This window comes from Phodopus roborovskii, unplaced genomic scaffold, assembly GCF_943737965.1.
Source record: "Phodopus roborovskii unplaced genomic scaffold, PHOROB, whole genome shotgun sequence".
NCBI classification, from domain to species: domain Eukaryota; kingdom Metazoa; phylum Chordata; class Mammalia; order Rodentia; family Cricetidae; genus Phodopus; species Phodopus roborovskii.
The window spans coordinates 24,622,913-24,638,524 of record NW_026126470.1 but is presented as its reverse complement, the minus strand read 5'-3'; the positions used below and the strand labels follow the sequence as shown (position 1 = coordinate 24,638,524).

Genomic DNA, 15,612 nt, shown 5'->3' with positions numbered 1-15,612 from the left:
TTTCTTCAAGAACAGGATGCTAATCCATCCTTGGTGGTTTGTTAAGCAAGATCCGTCTGTCTAGAGAACTGTGGCTCCGTAGGGACACCTGCTATTCATTTCCAAACCCTTCCCCAGCACATGCCTGAGACACCATACATACATACATACATACGTACACCACAAAGTCACTCCAAGTCTTAATAAAACAAGGAAATACATCAGTTTTTATATTCTCACTAACATAACCAAATTCACTGGTAGAAACTAATGTTCATTTTTAATTAATTAGGTCACACACAGCAAAGAGACAGAACCGTCATGGTTGCCATCCGTGGAGATTTATTTCCATGAGTCCTCACGGATAAAAGTCTGAGGATGCTCAACTCAAATCCTTTATATGAAATAGAGTGTCTGCATATAATTTAAATGTGTCCTCATGCATACTTTCATCTCTCGGTGACTCCTAACACAGCACAATGTGATTGCTATGGAAATCGTCGTACTATACAGGGTAAGGGATCACAAGAATAAGAAGTCTACACCAGTTCATGACTTTAAGGTTTCCCTACCCTTGGTTGAATCCAGATACAGTACTCACAAACACGCAAGAGGCCAACTATATCCTTTCCCAGCTCACTGAGAACATAGTCCAAAGTAAAACGTAGTAAATACACAGGGCATTTGTAGGGAATCACAGCTCTTTGATGGCGTGAGACAGTCACGCCATCACCTCAGGATCTGGTCACTCAATAGCAGTTGCTATATTGTGGTCAAGAGTACTGACCACTTAAAAGTGACCTAAAATAATGGCCCTATATCACTAACATGGGACTTCAGTTGCGCCGGTCAACGGATGCCCAGGGATCACTGATATTCCTAAACACAAGCTTCACAGAAGGGTAAAGCCTGTGCCCCATGGATACTCCCTTCCTATCAGAATGGGAACATCAGATTCTAGCCAGTTCCTCTCGCTTTCTCAACCCACACCATCACTGGCAAAGAAACTGGGTGAAACTATCACTGCCCGACACGTGGTGGAGAAGCCTTCCATCGTGAAGTTTAGAAGACGGATCTGGGTCTTTGGCGCATTTAATTTGCTTTAGTGCATTTTCAAAAGCCTAGACATCATGATTATTTGAGCTCATCAGGCCCAGGACCAGAGTGATTTAGCACAGTAAATAGGAGCATACTGGACTTTGGCATCCCAATCCTGGTTACCACAGATGAGGAGGCAACTGGAAGGAGAAACCACTTCCATAAAATAAATACAAACAGACAGGGCATGCTAGAAGATACTACGGACTGGAGCTCAGGGCTTCCTGACACTTAAGTCATCCTGCCACTATGCGACCAGTCACACTCCTTGCTTCATTATAAAATTAAAAAAACGAGTGGGGGGACAGTCAGCTATTCACTGCGCTGCCATATTGTAAACAATACCTGATATGACTCAAGACAAGGGACAGTCAGCTATTCACTGCGCTGCCATATTGTAAACAGGCAATACCAGTTATGACCCAAGACGAATGAAACAATGTAGAAATCAATGTCTTTCTACACAGCCACCCATGCTGAGAGACACATGTGACTCTACACAGCTAATTTGTGGCTAGATAAAGGCTTGCGATTGGACAGCTTTGGCTGAAATGAAAGTCTAATCGACAGAATAGATGTTTTACAGACAAGCAGAAAGGAGGCAAGACTTTTGTTTCAGAATGGATCAAGCTGGATTAATCCAAGCAGGAAATAGCAGCGGAAACAAGAAAACCGAAGACAGATGCGAGGAGTCTCCCGGCTCTGAAAGCCAACCGGCATCTCCCGCTCCATGCCATCTGCTTTGGCTGGCAGCCTCGCCTGCTAGAAATTTCAGGGTTTGAGAAGCTGCTCTCAGAGCTCCTCCGTGTTGGTGTGAAGGGTGTTTACTTTTAAGCGGCTGCCTTCTTTGACTGCTTTTAAAAATAGGCAAATATTCTAAAAGCAGAGTGATGAATCACAGGATTGGGCCAAAAGGAAAGAAGGAAAGTGACTCAGGCGGGCTAGTAGCACAGCTGTCGCACAAACATTTGGCCAAATCGTTGTAAAACATTTCCACCACGATGATGGATCAGAGTCCCTGAGTGCTCAAGCTTATTGTGGCAATCCCAGAGGCACACAGCAGACTGTACTGTAGCTATACCAAGAGACCCCCCCTTGGCATATCTAACTGTTATCTTTTCCCCAATAGAGAGAGAAAGAACAGTTACTAGATACATTGATAATGGGACAAAATCCCCAAAGACTGAGTTTCATTATGACCTAACTGCCGGGTATTTACTGTCTACCGTGTGGACAGTAAGGAGTCAACCCAATGCTAGCTGGAAAACTGCTTTATCCTAGTTTTTACTGAACTGAGAAGATAATATCAAAGCAATCTGGACTTCACAGCCCAGACGAAGATGGGGGCGAACTGCAATGGTAGAATGTTCATCCGATAAGCACAAAGGCCTGTGGCCAACTCCCAGCACAACCTAACAGAAAGAGCAACCAAAGTCTGACCTAAGGGATTTCTTCTTTCTTTTGGAAAAAGGTTTTCAAACTTTTTTGTCTGTTTTGTGTATGGGTGTTTTAGCTACATGTATGTCTCTGTGGCACATGCATACCTGGTATCTGCAGAAGCCCAGAAGAGGACATCTGATCCCGAGATGGTCATTACAGACGGTTGTGAACCGCCATGTGGGTTCTGGGAATTGAACCCTGATCCTCTAGGAGAGCAGGCAGTGCTCTTAACCACTGAACCACCTCTCCATCAAGGTTAAAATACACAAAGCAAAGAGTCAGAAACGAGAGGAAAAACATTTAATACACAGATGTGCACTGCCTGTTTGGCAGTTGTGATGTGTCTAAGCCAACGTGGTCCTTAAGATAGAACTTTCCTGTTGGTATTCCAGCCACACTGACAGGACACAGCACATTTAAGATTGGGCTTATCTCAGCATCTACTGAGCAGCTGTTGGTTGGTTTCCAAGGGCATTCTTTTCAGATTCCCTTAAACCATTTTATCTATGTTTCTCCATGAAGCAGATAATGGAAATCTATCGAGTCTGTAAGCCAAGCCTCCATGTTATCTAGGAATTAGCTACTCCGTCTGAGTTGTGACAGAAGCTGAACTGAAGGGGCTGAGGGAGCATGTGGCCCGGTCCACTGAGAGTAGAGTAAGGGACAATCCAGAAAAGGAGGAGCTCTATAAAACACCAGGACTAGTGGCCTTGTGAGATGAGGTGTCTCCCAGCCCAGGGTTCCTTCCACAGCACCACTCTGAGGTTCACCTTCTGGCCAATGATTTCCCAGACTTGTAGTTCATAAACCCCAACAAATTCTCCTGAAATATTGGGAGTCATACCTTAGATTGCATGCAGGTTTTTATTTGGCTTGTGAAGGTAATTAGGAAACCATTACTGTACATTCTTTGTTTCCCTGTGCATCAGAGAGCAAGTTTTAATATAAAAATGAAATGAATCTTAGAATAAAGAGGTGGCCATCATATTGGTAAATTTTAGCTTTTCATGCTAAAGCAATATACTCTAAAACCCCATCGCTACATCTGGTTTTATTTTGTTTCAAGTGAGAGAGATAAAAGCTTAATCTGCAAACCAACATTTGAGAATTGCTATCTTAAATTGCTCTTGATAGGGCAATATTTTTACTGGACTTTGGTGTAGTGAGATAGTCCTTCTGTGGCACTGACCACGCCCATTGGGGGTGGAGCCATGGGTGGAAGTGACCTGTGGAAGGAGGTCGGAGGGAGAGCCGGGAAAAGCTCTCTTGCTGGCAGGAATCGGACAGGTGAGTATCTGGTGGAATTTGCTGGTGTTCATCTGTCTAGGCTGTAAATTATTTCTCCCTGAATAAACATCTAGTTGGCCTATTTGTTTTTCCTGATCCTTATTTAACAGCAATATCTGGTGTCAGAAATGGGATCAATACTTTGGGGTCAATTATTCCTGCACAGACACTGTTTTCACGACAGATATAACTGGAGTGTAGACCTTGGGTTTTTATACAGGGAGCCCAGAAGGAGACAATCCACATTTAGAAGACACTTCCAAGCCCATCCCACGCCCCATACAGAACACAAAGTGTCCTGTTCTGAATCCTCTGAAAAAACTCTATTTTGTGGGTGAGGACAATAGCCCAGTTCATACAGTACTTGGTGTATAGGCACAAGGGTCTAAGTTTGATGTCCAGAACCCATGTAAAGGGCTAAGCAGTGTGGCTCAAGCGTGTAACCCTGGTACCTGGAAATAAATGGACTTCAGTTTCAGTGAGAGACCCTGGCTAAAAGAATGAAGGGTGCATATGCATGCATATATATATATATATATATATATATATATATATATCTGTACCCTAATGCATCTCTGCACATATCTAAATTAGCATTTTATACCACATACACAACACAAAACAACAACAAGCCAACAACACAGCACACATAACATACACCAAAAAGAAAAGACAGGGGGGCTGGGGGCATGGCTCAGTGGTTAAGAGCACTGGCTGCTTTGCAGGGGACCTAGGTTCAGTTCCCAGTACCGACACGGTAGTTCACAGACACCTGTTCATGCCAGGTATGACCTAGCACCAGGAGAGCCAGAGTCCTCTTCTGGGCTTCTTTGGCACCTGGCATACACATGATGTATAGATATGCATGCAGGCAAAATACCTACATACATAGTGAGGGCAGGTCTGTGTGTGAGCTGTGGGTCCACCTTAACTGGTAAATGTGAATAGTCGGTATGATTTACTTCTTTTGCAAATGGCACGAGTAACCTGTTTTGGAGACTTGGTATTGATGAGGCAATACACACGTCAATCACTTAGCCTGAAGCGTCACTTCTAGGAAATGGTCGTTAACAAGGATGAGTTCTTGATATAACTGAGTTTCATTTCCATTCCTTCTCATTCTAGACCTGGAAATGGGGCAGAGGTGTGTGTGCACATGTGCTGGGGATATTCCCATTGGAAATGAAGACAACGTATGTGGGTCAAGGTCTCGGCTTATCTACTACCCCCACCACTGTTGAGGGGGCTTCCCAGGAGTAGCCAGCACCTCTGTTCTTGTTATTTAACTGTCTTCATCTACCCCTGAATGTTAGAAGATCTCTCCTTCATTCCCCCAACAAAGCAACACTTCCTTCATGAAATGATAGCTGAAAAACTGAACTCCTACAGAGAAGTTCTTTAAGTAGCTTCATTTAAAATGAAGATGGCTCCCATGTTTCTAATACATCATCATCAACAAAACGTTCCAAAAAAAAAAAAGAACAAAAAAAAACAGATAGCTAGTTACTCCAACTCTTGTCAGAGCGTCACAGTTTTAAGCTACATCAAAATACATTTTAAAATTGTGCTTCCTGACTCCTAAACGCTACATGTGAATTGTGTGATACGAGCTGGGTTTTCAGAGCCACGGAAGCCAACTAGAGAGGTGGACAGGGTGGGCAAACTGGCATGGTAAGGAGAGACAGCTAGCAGCCCACCCGGCCGCTGTTGCTTCTTTACCGCTAACAAACACCCTGTTACCTGTGCCACCGCGCAGGAATAAACTAATGCTATTTCTTTGCAGGGAAGGACTTGATGCCGCCTACAGCAAAGTTTGTTTCTTGGAAGCACTGTCTGTTCCCCGTTGTGGCCCCTGACAGTTTGCTGATGCCGTCATTTTTCCTTTTTCTCTCTCAGAACGTTTTGATGATGATCAAAACACGATCTTACTCAGATCACTGGTGTTCAGTTATCCAAAGGCATCGAGCATGGCACGTTACCCACAGCTGGCCTTCTCTACACATGTATATATATATGTGTAAGTTCTACACCTGTAAGTCCAGCCAATCGTAGACTGAAAACTGAAAAAGCTATGTCTGCACTGACATGTTGCTATTTCCTAAATAATAAAAGATGGCAGGTATTTACACAGCCTTCATACTGCATGCGGTGAAGTTGTCCAGGGATGAAACATGGAAGGATATATACAGGCTGTGGAAACACTATGCAATTTTCTATAAGGGACTTGAGCGTCTGAAGAATTTGGTGCTTTGGGGTGTCTGGGATCGAGGACCTCAGAAACCTCCAAAAGAGGATGCTTACTGCCTAGCACCCCACCAAATACATTTCACCTCTCCTTTTCCTCCTACTTCCAACAGCATACCATGAGCAACCTCCTCCCATTCTCCCCCTGACAACTGGGGAGCTCTTTGGTGTCAGGAACATTCGTGCATGGAAAACAAAAAAAAAGGCAGCATCTTTATTATCTAACTTGAGCTTTCCTGGAACTTGTGGAAATCTTCCTGCTTCTGTCTCGAGTTCTACAGGTCTGCCGAACCATGCACCAGTACCTGAGTTCCTCTCATTGCATGGGCCCTACTTCTGACTGGGTAGTAATACAAAAGCACCCAGGACCTGGCTTTGAAGTGCTCCTATCTATTAATTGCTGGTTTGGATCCTTTAGGCAACATTTGCACAAATGGTTTCAAAACCTCCTATGGCGTTGCTAGCAATATGAAACTGAGGTGATAACACAAATACAAGTGTTATGTATTCCATAAACATCCACTTCCTTTATAGCCTTTCCGTGAAAACTTACGCAGCAGGTTCTAGCAGAACTCTCTCTTCGTGCTCTGTATTATCGGATAAGTGAAACGATTGAAGAACAGACTAGCTATTAAAGAATAAGCCTCAGTATTCACTGTGGTTACTCATAAGGCTTCCCAGAGTCTTCCCAGAGAAAAGAGACTGAGTGTAGAGAGAAGAAAGTATGAAGAACATTTGGGCCCTTAGGAGAGAGGGGGATATAATATCCAAAGTAGGGATGGTTGATGGGAGGAGACAGCGGAAAGTAACATTGCATCTCAAACAGTCTGTCTGATAGCCACGCACACCTGGACAGGACAGCCACTGCGCCACGTCAGAGGTCATGCAGCGGCAGCTGCTTCAGCTGTGAACACCGGATTTTTGTAATAAAAACAAATACTTTTAGCAACTCTGATACACTGGGTGCTGGATTTTTAAACTAAATCCTGTGTGGTTAATCTGTGCCCTAATGTGAGAATTCTAACTTTAAAAAAACAAAAAAACAAAAAACGTTAACAGCTCCCAGTCTAGGCTGATACCAGTATGTTTGGAGAGAGAGTGGGGTAGAGAGAATGAGTACAAAGTCTAAATATATATGAGAGTATGCCACCTTTGTAACTCAGTTAAAGATAACGAAAAGCCTGTGATTAAATGGAATCCTAGCATCTGTGTAACTCTTAAATTCTCTCACACTGGAAAGGGGCCTGTAGGCAGGAGATGGAGGTGATGGTAGCACATGCCTTAAATCCCAGCACTAGGGAGGCAGAGGCATTGGTGGGGGGGGGCGGAATTGGGATCGCTGTGAGTTCGAGGCCAGCCTGGTCTACAGAGCGAGTTCAAGGACATCCAGGGCTACACAGAGAAACCCTGGCTCAGAAAATGAAAACAAAAGAAGTCTGTGATTTTCACAATAACTCAGGGCAGTGGGTTCATACTGTAGTACATTTGCTATTGTGAGAACTAATTCAGTGGGGGGGGGAGGGACTCAGTTAGGAAGTTAGCATTTTGGAATTCCTGATTTGGAAATAATATTGAGCTTATTGAAGGCAGGGATGGCCGCCTCCAAGGATTACAATTATCTAAGTATCATTTAGTGAAGGGTTCTGACAGTGGCCTGGAAAGAGACGGTACCTTATAGGATTCCATGTATTTCTCCCCAATGCCTGCTTCTGTACTTTAAGCCCTTGGAGGTTCATGGAGACTCTGCAAGCCCGTGGCTCATTTTCTACCACCAGTTTTCACTCTCAAAAGCCAAACTGTCTGTCATCCAGCTGTTCCAATCCTTCTTTTAAAATCTTTTCCAGACTCCATCACTTCATCCTAAACCCGAACTCACACCTTTTTTATAGAACATTTCTTCGATTCACCCCTCTCTCCACATTCTAGACACTGCTACCAATTTCTACCCTTATGTTATATCGTACACACCCCTGCTCAGGGAGTTTGCAGGCTCTGTTGCTTCTGACTGAATGCAAACTTGTTTGAGGGGATCTCTGGTCTGTGACTACCTAAGCAGGTATCCTCTAGGGATCTCCTGTACCGTGCTCTGCTCAGGTGTGATAGGATTCCACGGCTCAGCTTGTGTGCTAACGGACGGTGGTTCAGTGTTTACTGAATAGACCATGATCTTCCTGACTCGTGGGTTTTGCTCATGACTTCTGAATTAGGAAGAAAAATGGCTAAAAATAGGTATTCTTACGTATATGCTTTACACCTAAAGATTGTGTCTTCCTATAATCCACCTTTCGGCCCGATTTTATTGGCAGCTCTTTCAAAGGGCTTTGACAGTTTCTCTACAGGACATGAGCTAATAAGCAAATCACAGCCTTTTAGATTTAGGGAAGGGGTCGTGTTTTGCCCCATTGTGTGCATCCTAACAGCCTTGGCAGAGTATTGAAGGCATAGGAAATAGGAAAGGCCAGCTTCATAGATGGGTAATACAGCACTAGCCACCCCCTGGATTACCAATCCCCCAAACAACAGCGGGCAGCCACACTGTGAAGTATATCTTGGCATCAAGGAGCAGTGGGGAATATCCATGGCACACACGCTCCCTAGCAGTTTATACTTGTCTTGATATTCCACAATCAGTTACCCTAACTATGGGGACAACTTGAATATTTAATTTGTGGCAAGCACTTTGCTAAATGCTTCACCTGAAGGGAAACTGAATTCCAACAAGATTGGACAGCTAGCTTATAATGATGAAGATAAGCCTCTAAGTTCAAAACCCTAAACTTCTATATTAAATGTCTCAGGAATATATGTCAAAAACTCTAGAATTAATAGAGTCCTAACTATATTAGTCCCATAAGAAATGAATGCTTGGGGGCTGGAGAGATGGATCACAGCTAAGAGCACTTACTATACAATGCTGAGGGCCAGAACTCTAATCCAAGCACTCCTGCTACACTGCATCCTGAAACTGCCTGTGATTCTGGCTCTAAGAGATCCAGTGTCAACCTCTAGCTTCAGCTCTCTCTCATTCTCTCTCTCTCTCTGTCTCTGTGTGTGTCTCTCTCTCTGTCCCTCCCTCCCCCCCCCCACACACACACACAGTGGTAAACAAAATAATAGAAATGAGTGAATATGATCAAGATACATTTTATACAGGAATAAAACTGTCAGAGAACAAACGATCTTCAAAAAAAGAAACAAATATCACTATTCACCAGTAGAAAGGTCTCCCTTTCCCTTTGTCCCTGCATATGCATCAATAGTAAATTCAGCAGTGAGGGACCCCTCCTCAAAAGGCCAGGTTCCTCCCCCCACTTGCTGTAATCGTGTAGGCCACCTCCCTTTGCTTTGTTTTGTTCTCCTTCCTAAATATGTGGTCCACAGGGAACACACGGTGGAATTCAAAAGGCATGTATAGCTTGCATTATGGCAAATGTTACTACGCGCCCGTGGGACACTCCACACACTCCCCATTCGGGAATTCAGAGGGAGTGTCCCAAATATCTGCAACTCATCCTTTGGTGAACTGACAACTTCATATGCACAGAAGATTTCCAAGTCCTCGGCTCTGAGTGATTTTGCACATCTGGAAATTATAAACACATAAGAGGGCTTGACTTCCTTCCTCAGAGAGATGCAGCGAGTCTCCAGGATCAGCCTTACAGGAGTATGCATGTGTTCTTTTTCTTAATATTCTTATTTATTCTTTGATAATTTCACACATTTAGACAATGTATTTTGAGCACATCTACCCACCATTACTTTCTCCAAGCCCCCTGGTGCCCTCCAACTCATCTCCCTCACAATTTCATGTCCTTTTGTTATTGTTTTTCTAAACATGTGTTCTTAATGGATGCTCTCAAGTGATATAATCAGGCAGGGTAGAGAAACACTGAGAACTGCCCTCTGCCTTCGATTCTATAGGCAGACAGCATTCCAAGACAAACTGAAACACACTGATCATAAAAGCTAACATAGGCATGGCAGTTTCTTTTGTTGGTTTAGGTTTTTGTTTTGTTTTGTTTTATGAGACAGAATTTCTCTGTGTAGCCCTGGCTGTCCTGGAACTCTCTCTGTAGATCACGCTGGTCTCGAACTTAGAGATCCTCCTTCCTCTGCCTCCATATAAGCCCCTTACCATCTTTTTGTAGTGGAAGTTAAGAATTACTTAACGTGTAAACTGTTCTTAAAGAGATCTATTATGAAACATGAATTTCCAAAATGGACATTTTGAAAACATTTACAATTCTAAAAGGAGACTGAGAACATAAATTTAAATGTATTGATTAAAAGTGTTCAAGATAAATTAATTTTAAAAAACGTTTAAAGAATGTTCAAGAACTCTCAGCTAGGATCGAAAGAATTCAAAGACAGTGCCAAGTGAATCTCAAGTTTACATTTTGGATTTCAAAGAAGAGTCTATTCACTCAGCCCAAGGATAAGACTCAGCTCTCTGCATTTCTTTTCTGGTATGGTACATTTCTTTGTCTTATCCAAATCATGTAATGTATTTACTTGGGTAAAGCAAGATTTATGGACTGAAAATTTCTTTGCAAACCTGTTTATTATAATGGGACATGTCCCACTCTTGTGGGCCATGAGTAAAAGGGAAATTAGACTCCTTTCTTCTTGGACTATAGACTTGCATGTGTGTGTCTTGAGGACTACTCATATTGTGTGAGGCCATTCCTTGAAATTTGGAACTATGAAGTATGTTACCAAGAAGGAATTTCTTTGTACTTTTTAGAGAAGTAACAAGACATAATGAAGGGACTTGGACTTCTAAGTCTAAGGACCTGTGCTTTGATCATAACTCAATTATTTAACTAATAGTGTGATCTTGAGACCTCAGAATTCTACCCTGTAGATACATAATGCTCACACGATAAAGATGAATTTCTAATACAAAGAGAATCAGAGTGGTAGTGTTTATTTCTATGTTGGAGTGGATCTTCCTAGTGTGGAAGTCACTCCTCACCAGTGTCTCACAGAATAACTCTTGAGTGGGAGACACAGTACTTGAAAACAGGTCATAGTTAGACTGTCAGAAAACACACAAAAATGGGCAAGATGTCATCTCTTCCTACTCTAGTACATCCTCCACTGGTGACCATTGTCTGGGAAAGTAGACTAATAGCTATATAATCACCCAGCAAATGGCAGTGTCACACCACAATTTCCAAAGCCAAATTTCTTACTTTACATTATTTCGCAATGATTTTGCCCCTTTTCACACATTAACTCTCCCTTCCTCCCCCCCCCCCCGTGTGTGTGTGTGTGTGTGTGTGTGTGTGTGTGTGTCTGTGTCTGTGTGTGTGTGTGTGTCTGTGTGTGTGTGTGTTGTGTGTGTGTGTGTGTGTCTGTATGTGTGTAGGCCAAAACCCAACCTTGGATGTCATTGTTCACCTGCCGCCCACCTTGTTCTTTGAGACAGGTCTCTTACTATCCTGGAACTCACTGGCTAGGCTGGTCCAGGGAGCCCAGGGATACTTGTGTCTCCTTGCCGGATTTATGAGTATGCCCAGCTTTTTCACAAGTCTTTTAGGGAACTGAATTCAGGTCCACATGTTTTCGTGCCAAGTACTTTACTGGCTGAGTTATCACCCCAGCCGTGAAACATTAATCTTTAAAACGTCACTCTATGTGGACACTACAGGGGGAGAGAAAGAGAGTATCAGAGAAAATAAGACCTGGTTCTCCCAAGACATCGGTTTCAATGGTGATGTTTGAGGAGGTGGTTTTAACAGATGACTGTTTAACTAAACAACGGTTGATGCCGATGGCCGTAACCCTTACCTTCCTTTCATGACCATTGTGACCTCTCCCACCACTTGAGCCCCTCGTTCGGGGGTGCTGCAATTCTGCATGTGTGTTAAGAGGTCACTGAGGGGGGCCATGACAAAGGGCTCTAAATATGGCAGGCTCACCTCAGACCTCACTCGTCTGAGAGGCCCCTCCTCACCTGTCCCATTCATCATCCCTGGTGAAGTCTGTTTATTCAGCCGGAAGTGTTGGGGCGTCAGCGAGAAAGCAACGTCGCACGCATGCGGCTGGAGTAGGGACGGTGATATTTTTACATTACCTAACCATCTGCCCGCTCTTAATAAACATTTCCGCATGCCACTTTGACAATGACACCGTTTTCTATCCTTAGAAATCGCTCCATCTCTATGGTTCTTATCCTAAGAGAATGCTAAAATGGGGAGAGGGGGAGGAGTTAAAAACAACCCAGTCAGAGCGGCAGGAACACAGCCAGCCACAGTCTAAGAGTGTGGGATGGAATTACCATGCACTTTTCATCGGGCCGTGCAAACAAGCAATTTTAAACATTCTCCACGGAATCACAAAGTACGGTGGGATTTCTGGAAAGGGCAGGGGCGGGGAGGGGGCTGCATATCGTACCTGGGGCATCACTGAGGCTAAATGCGATGCTCACTGGTTTATCTGCAGGTACCCTGGCTGTGCTGATCATGTGGGCGCCTGAGGCCCGGCCTTCTCCTGGGGCTTCCAGCTGTAAGGACAAGAGATAGCCATTGTCATTTCACCAAACACTGTACCGAGACCTGAGACACCCCCACGGACCCTTAGAGATTAGAAAGCAAAGTTAGTAAGCTGCCTTTTTTCTCCACATTGTTTTAATTTTTTTTAAGGCTTCTACAAAAATTACTTTGGTAAGAGACATCCAGAATGGATGAAATATGGTTTCTAAAATCTCTCATATTTTCAATATCTTTTCCCATTGATGAGTTTAATCCTGGCTTTGAGGATCACCTATGTTGCTTTTTTTTTAACGGCAACAATACAGAAAAGATACAGTCTTAATAGACTGACAGAAAGATTTAGACTTGGCTACTTTTCCATGCTTAAAAGTCAAGTTAGGGAGTATGGGAGATGTCTCAGCTGGTGAGCAAGCAGAAGGACCAGAGTTTGATACTCGTGTAAACAGGAGGGGGCAGGGTGGTTCACGCTGGTGACCTCAGTGATGGAGAGACAGAGACAGGCAGATCTCTAGGACCCCCCCCCCCAGAGCAACTAGCCTAGCCTAATTGGCAGCAAGCCCCAGGTACCAGGGAGAGACCAGGTCTCACAGAATAAAGAAGATGGGTCTTGAGGACTGACCCCAAAGGTTGACCTGTGTCTTCTACATGAATGTGCACACCTGCATGCCCATGTAGACACACAAACACATACACACAAAGCCCAAATTAAATACAATGTTTTGTTTGGGCAGTAGTAACGGATCAATATAATGTAAATTTAAAGTAAAACCCAAGCCATTTTAAACCCCGTTACAGTTGTAGCATGAACATTACATTCTTAACTATCTGATGACCTCGAAATCTACCAAGCCTTTATGCCTAAGGCGTCACTTCTTAACAGCAGGGTACAACCCAAACGAAACTTGTCTGTGTGGCACACATCGATAACCACCAGCACTTGGGATGTAGAGGTGGGCAAATCAGCCGGTCCAAGGTAATATTTACTAGTGAGTTTAAAACCAGCTTGGGCTCCATGAAGCCCTGTCTTTAATACAAAACAAAAAACCCAGAAGACATCCAATGTATGTTTGGATCAACCTATTAACTTATTATTTAGTTAACAAACTTAGAGATAATGAGTGGAAAACATCCTTTGCATAAGATGGCAAGAACAAAAGCTGTTCTTAGGAGAATTTAACCCAATTATGCTTTGAGGAAGATATGTAATAATCTGACGTTCAGTGGGATTAGGAAAATGTGTTATAATAAACACATGATATGGTTGTTATTTAAATGCATATATTTAACATTTCTATTTTTGGTCATGCCTTTTCTAAACTCTCTCCCCCTTTGTGTCATGTAGGCAGAAAAGCAAAGGAAAAAAAAAACCCTGCATGATATTTTAAGGAAAATGTCTCCAAAAATGGCAAAATATAAATAATGTCTTTAGCCATCCTTGGCAGGATCCTGGGAACTGCTGTAACAGAACATTTTCTCATGGCCAGGTTTTTTTCACTCTTTCCCATAGCTTCTCTGTGTCTAAAAATAGTATCCAGAGCACTGAGTGTTGTTTTTACAATTACTTACGTGGACAAGTTCAAGGCATACATTTGTACAAGTGCATTCAGATGTACACGCATTTTGAACCATCTTAGGTACCATATGGAAAGAAAATAGGCTTATGTTAACCACCCAGTAAGGCTTAACAACACAGCAACTGTTTATGAGCCACTTAGAATCCTGTTGAACCCATTAAGTTAACCCTACAAACAGCTCTGAGCACGGGACATTCTTTACACCATGGCATGCAATTAAAAGTTACAAAACGACGCTCTCCTAAATTTGCTGTGCCTTGACGCAGGACTTCTTGCTTTTACAAAAACAAGCCTCTGGCACATCTTTGTGTCGTTTCCTTAGCTTACTATCAAGTGTTCTCTTAGCCACCTGTTTCTGAAGAAACAGCACAGATGGTCTCCAACGAACAAAACACACAAAAGACCCCCCAAAAGTTGTAGGTGAAAGGGAAAGTCTTGCTTCTGGGCATCCTACAGTAGCCAGCCCCCCCTGAGCGTGACTTCTAGGGATGGGAAGCTCACGCCTCTTCAGGCACATGCCTTTGCAATTTTTCCTGCCTCAAGAAGCAAAGCCCGTGAGGTGAGGGGGAAATCCGCCTCTGGGGTTCACTAACAGACCTCTGCTCTGGTCTCAAGCCGGAGAAACGAAATGGATGGACAGAGCTAAAGGAAATATCTGTCTCCCTCGGAAAGGGTGATGCTGAGGTCCTGTAGATACTGAGCGTCCACAACTTGCCTGTTCATCACACCTCCTGGGGAAACCAGCTTCTGGTCCCTTCTGCTGGTGCTGTTAACAGAGCCTTAGGTAAGTCGCCGGTGCTCGGAGCGGTTAATGGAGTCTCACACCTGCTGCCTTACCTCACTTAGTTGAGAGTCTGTGCTTGTGTAATCCAGGGCCAGCCACAGCCTTGGCCAGTCGTTGCGTGTGTGGAGTCAAGACTCAGCGAGAGGCCCGTCTGCGCCTCCTGCATAGCAGCCCTGACAGACACTCTGAGGGGCAGAGACAGCTGTCCAGGCTGCGCACTACTACCTGCTCTGCCCCAGACCCCAGAGTCCCAGCCCACGGGACCTCCCTGTTCCGCTTCCTTGTACAGCCCCTCTCTCCTTTCCTTGCTACCCCAACAGCCAGGATGTTGTCATGTTTCTAGAAAAAGCGAGAGCAAAAGAAAAAACCTTCCTCCTGTCAGAGGCATTGATAAACAGCAAGCTGTAGAGAGTCCAAATGTTTGGATTCATTAGTCCTGGCAAACCTAAAATACAAACAGTCTTGCTTCACGAGACAGGAATGTCTTCGTGGTGACCCAATCCGTGTCTGTGTCTATTCCAGCACACTGGCAAAGATAGCATGACTCTAGTCAGCAAAAATGTCAGCTCAGCTAGACCCAGCCAACTTGGACAGGCCACTAGCTGGCTCTTGGACTGTAGTCGTGATGATCCCATCAAGGAGGCGAGGTCTGAGGTTGAGCCTGGCCTAAGCTTGATGACTTGATCCACTCTACAAACGCCGACATGCA

The 15,612-nt window shown here is 43.9% G+C and overlaps 1 protein-coding gene across 1 annotated transcript in view; it reads right to left on the bottom strand.

Moving 5' to 3' along the window:
* Map3k7cl (MAP3K7 C-terminal like) overlaps positions 1 to 15,406 on the bottom strand; it is a 37,195-nt gene extending 21,789 nt beyond the window's left edge. The window contains exons 1-2 of the mRNA XM_051191831.1: positions 14,957 to 15,406; positions 12,448 to 12,556 (exon numbers count right to left, since the gene is read on the bottom strand). Of these exons, the coding sequence (XP_051047788.1) occupies positions 12,448 to 12,517 (70 nt within the window). The 5' untranslated portion in view covers positions 12,518 to 12,556; positions 14,957 to 15,406. The remainder of the gene's footprint in view (positions 1 to 12,447; positions 12,557 to 14,956) is intronic.
* Positions 15,407 to 15,612: the final 206 nt, after the last annotated feature.